Source organism: Protopterus annectens, chromosome 11.part0 (assembly GCF_019279795.1).
Source record: "Protopterus annectens isolate FY-2018-M chromosome 11.part0, PAN1.0, whole genome shotgun sequence".
NCBI lineage: Eukaryota > Metazoa > Chordata > Ceratodontiformes > Protopteridae > Protopterus > Protopterus annectens.
In genome coordinates this window covers 223,291,985-223,301,984 of record NC_056745.1, presented here as the reverse complement: position 1 = coordinate 223,301,984, position 10,000 = coordinate 223,291,985, and the positions used below count along the sequence as shown (strand labels likewise).

General features: G+C 32.2%; 1 protein-coding gene across 3 annotated transcripts in view; it reads right to left on the bottom strand.

Moving 5' to 3' along the window:
* The window catches only part of LOC122815283 (centrosomal protein of 83 kDa-like), a 1,332,042-nt gene that overhangs the window by 1,309,488 nt on the left and 12,554 nt on the right, over positions 1-10,000 (bottom strand). For all 3 annotated transcript variants that reach the window (XM_044087644.1, XM_044087646.1, XM_044087645.1), the window contains exon 2: positions 2,463-2,594. In XM_044087644.1, the coding sequence (XP_043943579.1) occupies positions 2,463-2,594 (132 nt within the window). The remainder of the gene's footprint in view (positions 1-2,462; positions 2,595-10,000) is intronic.

Sequence of the window (10,000 nt, the reverse complement as noted above, 5' to 3'; positions counted from 1 at the left end):
ACAAGTAAATGACTGTAAAGAAAGTTGAGTGGTGTTTCTTCTTGCCTACCTCCAGATCTATTTCAACAAGGACATACTTTTTAAAGAAAGGAAGCCCTCATACTTTAATTGCACTGGCAATAAGATGCACTGCTAATCAACACTTGTGGGAGCAGGAAGTGTCATACGAGGGTCAAGGACAGCACAGACAAAACAGTAGAAGCCCTGTTGCAGGTTCTACTAACCACAGGATTTACAGACTATGTAGCTTAAGCCCCACCTTTGCTTCTGACAGAGGGGGAGGCATCATCTTACAAAATTGGTCAAAAAATCAGAGGAGATGCAGACAATGTACATAAACAGAAAAAAAAAAACAGGGAACTCTGGTTTTAAGCGCACATGATTATCCAAAGTGATGCAACTATGACCCAAAACGGGTATGACTCCCACTAGCACGGGAATGAAGATTATGTTAAAGAAATTAACAGAAAATGCTCAGATAAGTGGACCCACTTCAGAGGCCTACGTGAGCTAAGATAAGAGGAAGAAAGGAATTTAGGGGAAAGAGCTATTCTCATATAAATTCATGTATAGCTACTGCAGTTACTTTTATTTCTTGAATACAATATAAAACATAAAACCTAAACCACAGAACTGCCAGGCGCCCCAAAATTCGATGGCCAAATAACAGTTCCAGCACTGATGCTCAAATGAGCACCAGCCACACATTGAAAACAAACCAACAAGATTCTGAAGAAATCCCATTTATCGGTGGGGTCAAAAGCACTTAACTTTAAGTGCACCACTTTGTTTTGAGCTTTTAGAATTTATTTTATATATATATATATATATATATATATATATATATAGATAGATATAGATATATATATATATATATATATATGTTGTTGGTTCAGTTTTAAATCTTCATGTGTTTTGTTTCATTTTTGAACAAAACTTTCACATTAAACACTGTTGGATCGTTTTCAATGTATGGCCGATAATTATTTAAACATCCTTGCTGAGACTGTTGTTTGGTTGTCTACAATACAGGAAACACAGCTCAAGTATTGGTGCTAATGCAATGGGCTTTGGTAAAAAATGGATTTCTGATTCCAAATGACAAAAAAATTCAAATCTCAAGCTTTCAAGGACAATCAGAACCTCTTTTGCACACTGGTTTATTTGAATAATCATTTGAACATCCTTGCTGAGGCTGTTGTTTGGTTGACTACAATACAGGAAACACAGCTCAAGTATTGGTGCTAATGCAATGGGCTTTGGTAAAAAATGGATTTCTGATTCCAAATGACAAAAAAATTAAAATCTCAAGCTGTCAAGGACAATCAGGACCTCTTTTGCACACTAGTTTATGTAAATTCACTATACCTTCATGTACAGTTTTCCTCCTTTGTTAAGGACACTGTCATGTTTATCACCAAAGGTGTCATATACTAAAGGTGGGCCATCATATTATTTCAAGTACATTCTGAGAGGGGGCAAGAAGACCAATATTTCACCGAGTAAAGCACAACATCACAATTGGTTCTTGAGTATGTTAAGTACCTTGATGAAGCAGAGTTCAGTTTTCTTGTGACACCTCAGCTAAATGTCATCTGCAGATATTTAATACTGCTTGTTCATGTTTACACTAATAACTGCAAAACCATGCTATATGCAAGCTACTGAAAGATGTATTTTTAAAATTTGTATGATGGGCATCCTAAATACAATGACAATTGACCTCTGTCTAGTGCAACTAAAAAGAGTAAATATTGTTCATACAGTATTTATACTGACATAATTTTCACATTTCTGTACATAAACAATAAAGCAACAAAGAACAAATTACTTAGCCTTCTTCAAAAGCTCACAGCGGAATAACCACAATGTTGCTACAAGTGTGTGCTTTGCCCGAGTTGTTACTGAGATAATGTACGTTTACAAAATATTACAAAAATATTTACTATGACTTACTTTAAGGCCTAGAGTCTAATAAATGACACCACTGCAAAGATTTGTTTGTGCTTAATAGTTTGACATTTTAAAATTCTTTAGCAATACTAGAAGTTATAGACATGAAAATTTGTTTGAACTATCAGAATACTTCATTTTGTCAAAACGCTCAAGATGCAGCTATTGGGAGTTGCATGCAATTCCAGAGCTCCGATAGAGGGAATGAATTAAAAAAAAAAAAAAACTTGTGCCTGTAATTTAAAATAGCTTCCAAAATATGTTTAGCCTTGCTGTTAACAGCTAAAAGTGGTAACCGAATGAATGTAATCTCAAAACATGGTTCATCACAGCTCTGAGTGAAACTATTCAGAATATGTTAACAATGAGATCTGCAATGTGTGGTAACAGCATAACAGAATAACATTCTACCATATGCTTATGTGCTGTTTTTAATAACGCAAGAGGCTCGACGTCATCAACTACATACCATTTTTAAATCAATAAAAGGAGTACATCAATCTACTTACCTCAGCTTCATACTTTATCTTGTTTTCTTCCAGCACACGTGCATGTTCTTCCTTCTGATGTTCAAATTCAGATTTTAGGAAAGTGTATTCGTAACGAAGTTTATTATATTCAGATCTGTACTTTTCCACTTCCTAGAAATGACAAAGCATTAAAATTTGCAATAAAGATTGGTTCAGCTCAAGCTGAAAACTGACACTACTATAGCTGAACACACTTCTCTTTTTCTCATTTATTTATTTTCTGGCATCAGCATTCACCTGGGTAACACCTTACTCAAATCTCCATCTTCTGTCTCTAACACCACCAGTGAGATGCAAACTTCCAAGCACAGCTGATAAAGTCGACCCTATCAAGTAACACATGAAAGTCATTCCTTGGTGGTTGTTTGGTTTTCATATCTTTTTCACTAATGAGAGGGCAGGATTCTTAAATGTACTCCCCAGAGTAGGGCTATAACACAGTAGAACTGTTTATCAAAGCCCTGTATGATTCACAAAGACTGGTACACAGTAAGACCTGATATGCAGAAGCCAAGGCTCACCGAGTTACACACCAGGAGTGATTTCATTGTAAAGAAACAGCTTCAAAATCCACGTAAATGCCACAACACGTTTTCGTCACTGTAACAATGGGAGCACTTGCAGCACAACATTATCCTAATTAACTTAATGACACTAGCTCTGCCATCATTCCTAATGAACTGCTGTGTGGCATGACAGTGAAGTATAACTGAGCAGGGAAGAGAGAATTTTTAGGTATGCACACACATCATACCCTACCAAGCAGCCACTTCCTCCTCTGCTGTGTAGCACTCTCTTGCACCACTAGACAGAGTATGCAGTAGTGCACAATACAAAGACCTAAGAATTCTTTTTTGAGCCATCTACAATACAAGGACCTAAAAAATATTTTTTGAGCCACCTGTCATTATCCTGACAGAGGTCCAAGAATGATGGTAATGACAGGTGGTGTTCTAGATATAATGCACAAAATGTGTGCAACTGTGCACCACATTTATGAACAGTCTGTTGAATGTGGGATTTTTTTTCTCTAAATTTCCATGATCAAGGACATCCAAATACAAGCACTGACACATTCTAGGATGCAAAACACTGCAGCTGCATTCCCAGGGCACTCCAACCCAAGCTGTACCACTAGCAAGCACCTTCCTGCAAATCAAGAAATAATGAATGCTTGACCTTTGCATTATTAAACAAACATGCAGATGTATACTTGCCCTGCTTACAGGACCCTCCAACAGCTGTAGCAAGTGAGACAGATGCACACCCACAAGGGAATAGAGGGAGGACAATCCTGCCCCATCAAGAAGCACCTTCTTGCAGATGCAGTAATAACACATCTGCTATGTCAAATAGTGAGGACCCTCCTTGGTGTGTTCTTTACTGGGTTAAATTCAAACACTTGCCCTCAAGGTGGAAGGAGTTGCAGGACTGCACAAGCACAGAAACCAGAAAGCTGATTTCCTGAATGCTACCCGACTCCCCCAGTCACTGTCCAGACAATAATGCTGGGTACAGGTGTGCAATGAAGATGTGACCATGGAATCAGTGTCTGCAATGGGGATATTCTTAAAGCAAGCATTCTAAGCAGTTACTCCTCTGGTGGATTGGACTCTGCATGTAACATTTGCCAAAAGATGATTAGCCAACTGATGGCAAAATATAATGTAGTTGGCAATCCACTTGGGGAAACATCTGCTTGCCAACCACAAGCCCCTCTCTTTCTACAGGAAAGGAGACAAACAGCTAGTCCATTTTGTGAAAATCAAGGACCTAGTTCAGGCAACACCTAAGCAACTGATTCTCTCACAGATTCCACAATGTAAAAAAAAAAAAAAAAAACATCAATGGATTCATTCATCTATAATTCCAAAACCATCTCTGGAAAGCGGTGTGGGCTTGTTATGAAGGGCACCCTTATCCTTGTGAATAACATGACATGGTTACCTATACATAAATGGTCTGAAACTTTTAACATCCTTGAAACACAAGGTGATGGTCATTAGAAAGAGCAGTTGTTTAAAACGTTACCATAACAGTAGATGTCCTTTTCTTCACTGTTGCAGTATTTTTCACAGAAGGCATCTCCTGCCAAGGACAGCCCAACATCTGGCCAGTATACCAAAGCCTTTAGATCCTATAGGCATTGCTCCCCACACAGAACACAGGGCATAACGGTGACATACGGACAAAGGAGAACATGCACGTCAAGGAAAAAAAAGTCAGAACAAAAAAAAAGTGACTGTTCCTTGGCCAGAAGGGAAACAAAACATAGGAGCAAGTTATAACAAGGAGGAGGAGGGAGGGACCAAATACTGCAACAGTGAAGAGAAGGTATCTACTGCTATGGCAAGATTTTACACCACTGTACTCTAAAGAGTGTATTTAGTTATAGTGTTAATAGTATGGTGAAACATCACGCTATCTAAAATTAACGGCAGTGACGTGAGTTTGTTGAGTGGCATGCAATGATGAGGAGAAGTTCAAAAGCCAAGCTATAATACTTTGTAAGTACGCATTGTACATCATTGTATTTTATCCTTTTATGATGCCATGGAGTATTGGATTGTATGCTTGGGTATACTAGTAGCGAATGAGATGCACTAGAATTGTAAACAGCAGACTCAAACACAATTATCGGTTGCTTAATGTACGTTGAGAAGCTTTTTTGGAAATGTGTATATGCTATGTGTTTTTGTACAAGCACGGATGGTTTATGAGGGACTGTTTTAATTATTTTTAAATATATCTTGCTTATTAGGAAATGCACGTTAGTAGTTTGCTGCTTTAAAGGAAGCTTAATTCTTTTTATGAAATAATGCATTGGATAAATCACGATGCCATCGGTAGACCATGTGAAGGAAGTTACGTAAAATGTAAGCCATGTGATGATTGGCTTGAAGGATGTTTGGAAACATATTTTAAACTGCATTGAATTCTTGTATTTGTCTAATAGAAACCCAGGTTTGGTTTGCCCAGCGATAAAAGCTTTACTTGTTTTAATAAAATTTATGTGTTGGTGACAACATTTATGCAATACCTACATATATAATACATATATATATACTGCATACATATACATATATATACACATATATACATGTGGGCTTGAGTATGGATGCAACTGCATATATATGTATATACATGTCTCATATATTTATACAGCTATATATACAGCATATGCTCATATAGGAGTGAGGGTGACTATATATATATACATATATACATATTTGTGCACATATATACATATATATATACACAAATATATATATATATATATATACACATATATACATATATATACACAAATATATATATATATATATATATATATACACACATATATATATATATATATATATATACACACATATATATATATATAATATATATATATGTATATATGTATACACACGTATATATATATATATACGCATATATGTATGTATATATGTGTATATATATATATATATGCACATATATATATATATATACACATGCATGTATATATACACATATATATATATATATATATATATGCATAGGTTTCATACTAGGCCACACATATATATATATATATATATATATACCTATATATATATATATATATATGTATATATATATATGTATGTCATATATATATACCATATATGTATATATATGCATACATATATATATATGTATACACATAAATGCACATATTAATACATATGTATGTATATATATATATGTACTACACATATATATATATATATATATATATATACTATACACCTTATATATATATACACACATATGTATGCACATATGTACATATGCATATATATATGTATATATATAATATATATATACATACATATATATATATATACACATGTATGTACATATATAATATACTGCGTGTGCGTATATATGTGTATGTATATGTGCACATGTGCGCGTATGTGTGCAGCATATATATATGCATGCCACACATATATATGTATGTGTATGCATATGTATATCACGTATATGTGATGAACGTATGTGTGTGTGCGGCCATATATATGTGTGCACGTAATATATATGCATATTGTCAGTATATGTATATGCATATATGTCTGTATGTAATGCAGCCAATAATATGTATGTATGTGTGTGCGTGATGTATGCATGTGTGTACTTGTGTATATATAATGCCATGTACTGTGCATGTGTGTATGTATGCATATGTATAATAGCCTGTGTGTGCATATATATATATGTATGTGCATGCTGTCTGTATGCATATATATATATATATGTATATGCATGCGTATGTATATATATCGTATATATATATATATATATGTATATGCATATATACATGTATATATATATATATGTGTGCATATATATATTTTTATACAGATACATATGTATATATATATATATATGTACATACTCATATATATATATATATGTGCATATATACATGTATATATATATATATATATACATATATATATATATGTATGATATTGTATGCATATATATATGTATGCTGCATGTGTAATATGTATACATATGTATGTATGTATACACGCATATATATGTATGTGCGTATATATGCATGTATGTATGTGTATATATATGTATACATATATATATGCATATGTACATATATATATACATATGTATATATGTATATACATATATGTATATGTACATGTATGTATACATATATATATGCATGTATGCACATATATATGCATATGTATATGCATATATATATATATATACATACATATATATACATATGCATGTATATGCACATACATATATATACATTATATACATATATATATGTATATATATATATACATGCATATGTATATATATACATACCATATGTATATATATGCAGCACATATATATGTATATACATGTATATATACATATATATGGGTCTACCTGACATACGGCTGTAGCTGATGCAATGCCGACGATGTATATACATGCATAGATTGTAAACTGAGATGACGGCCGGATGAAAACCCCGGGAGGCTGAGAACGCTGATGTTAAAGGCTGTGTAGTATGCGGTGATGGGCGTTGGGGTTGGGGTGTGAGTAAGGTGGGGTGTGCGTGTGTGAATAGGGATAGGGTGGGTTAAGTGGAGTTGGGGTTGGGGTTGGGTGAGTGTGTGCAAAAGTGACCGTCTTTAGAGGGTCAGCGGTTAAGTGGGATTGGGGTTAGGCGGGTTAGGTGGTAATGCGATAGTGGCCGGACCCAACCCAGGGTTAGGGTTTGGTTGGAGGTTGGCCAGGTACATATAATAAGGTTTAGTGTATTAATAATAATAGGATTTTTGGTGTGCTTGTGTGTGTGTGTGCGTTTTGGACAGGGATCTGTTAACAATAATAATTGATTGGGATCATGGTGGGCATGTGAATAGTATAATCGTGTGTTGTGTACTTGGTTATGTGGTGTACGTATGATGTACGTTGTCAATGTTGTATAATGCATACCGGTGTGTGTATGTAGACCGATATGTGCATGTACCTGTGTGTGTAATATATATATAATATGTATGCGGCCAATATTATATATGCATATGCACACACATATATATATACGTAATAATATGCATACATGTGTGTATGCATGTATATATATGCATGCATATATATATGTGTGTATGGATATGCATATATATATATATGTGTATGTATATGCATATATATATGTATGTGTGTGTATATGTGTGTATACATATATATGTATATATATACAGCAATATGTATATATACATATATATATGTATGTGTGTGTGTGTATATGTATACATATATATATATACAGCAGCCAGCCAATATACATATATATATATATATATATATATGCATGTGTATATATACATATATATATATATATGTGTGTGTATGTGTATACATATACATATATATACCTACATATGTGTATATGTACATATATATGTGTGTGTGTGTATACATATATATGTACATATATGTGTGTATGCATGCCGTATGTATGCATGTATATGTACAATACATGTGTATATATACACATATATATATGTCATATATATATATATGCATGTGTATGTATGCACACGTATTATGTATATGTATGTATACATGTATATGTACATATGTATGTATGTATATATATATATACATGTGTGTGTGTGTGTATACATGTATATATATATACATGTATATAATATATATATATATATATATATATATGCTATATATATATATACATACATATGCATATATACATACATATACATATGCATATATATGTTAATATATGCATATACATATGTATGTTATATATGCAATAACCATATGTATATATATATGTGTATATACATATATGTAATATATTATATATGCATATACATATATATATATATGTGTTATATACATATATATATGTGTATGTATATATATATATATATATATATGTGTATAACATATATATATATATATGTATATATATATATTATATATACCGTATGTGTATAATTAATATGCATGTGTGTGTGTATGCATGTGCGTTATCTAATAATAATACGTATGCGTATGCATGTGTGTGTGTGTGTTGTACGTATAATATTAATAATGCACGTATGTGCGTATGTGCGTAATAATAATATGTATGTGTGTGTAATAATAATAATACGTAATAATAATATATACACATAATAATATATATGCGTATGTACGTACATAATATATGTATGCATGTAATAATATATATACATAATAATATATGCATGTGTATATGTACATGTATACGTATGTATGCATACATTAATATGTGCATGCCTGTATATGCAATAATATGTACGTATGTGTATATGCATGTAGCTATGCATATGTGCATATGTGATATGCATGTATGTACATATGCGGCATACATGGGTGTAATATGTATATGTCATGTATATAATATATAATATACATATATGTATATATATGTATATACATATATATATGTATATATATATGCACATATATTTATATATATATATCGTATATATACATATATATGTATGTATGTGTATGCATGTAATACGTAATAATACTTTATATATATAATAACCACTGCTGCGCATATATGTGCATATGCATGTATGCGTATGCAATGCCATGTAATATGCTGTATGTATGTATGTGCATATATGTAATAATGTATATGTATATGTATATACGTACACATGTATATGCACACACATATGTATGCACACATATATGTATATATGTATATATACACGCACACATATATATACGTATGTATGTATGTATGTATGTATATGTACACGCATATATACATATATATATATGTACATGTATGTATATATGTATATATATACATGTATATATATGCATATATGTATATATATATCTATATATATGAGCATATATGTATACATATACTGTATATATATATGTATATGTATGTATACATACATATATATACATATATATTGCACACATATATATATACATATATGCACATATATGCA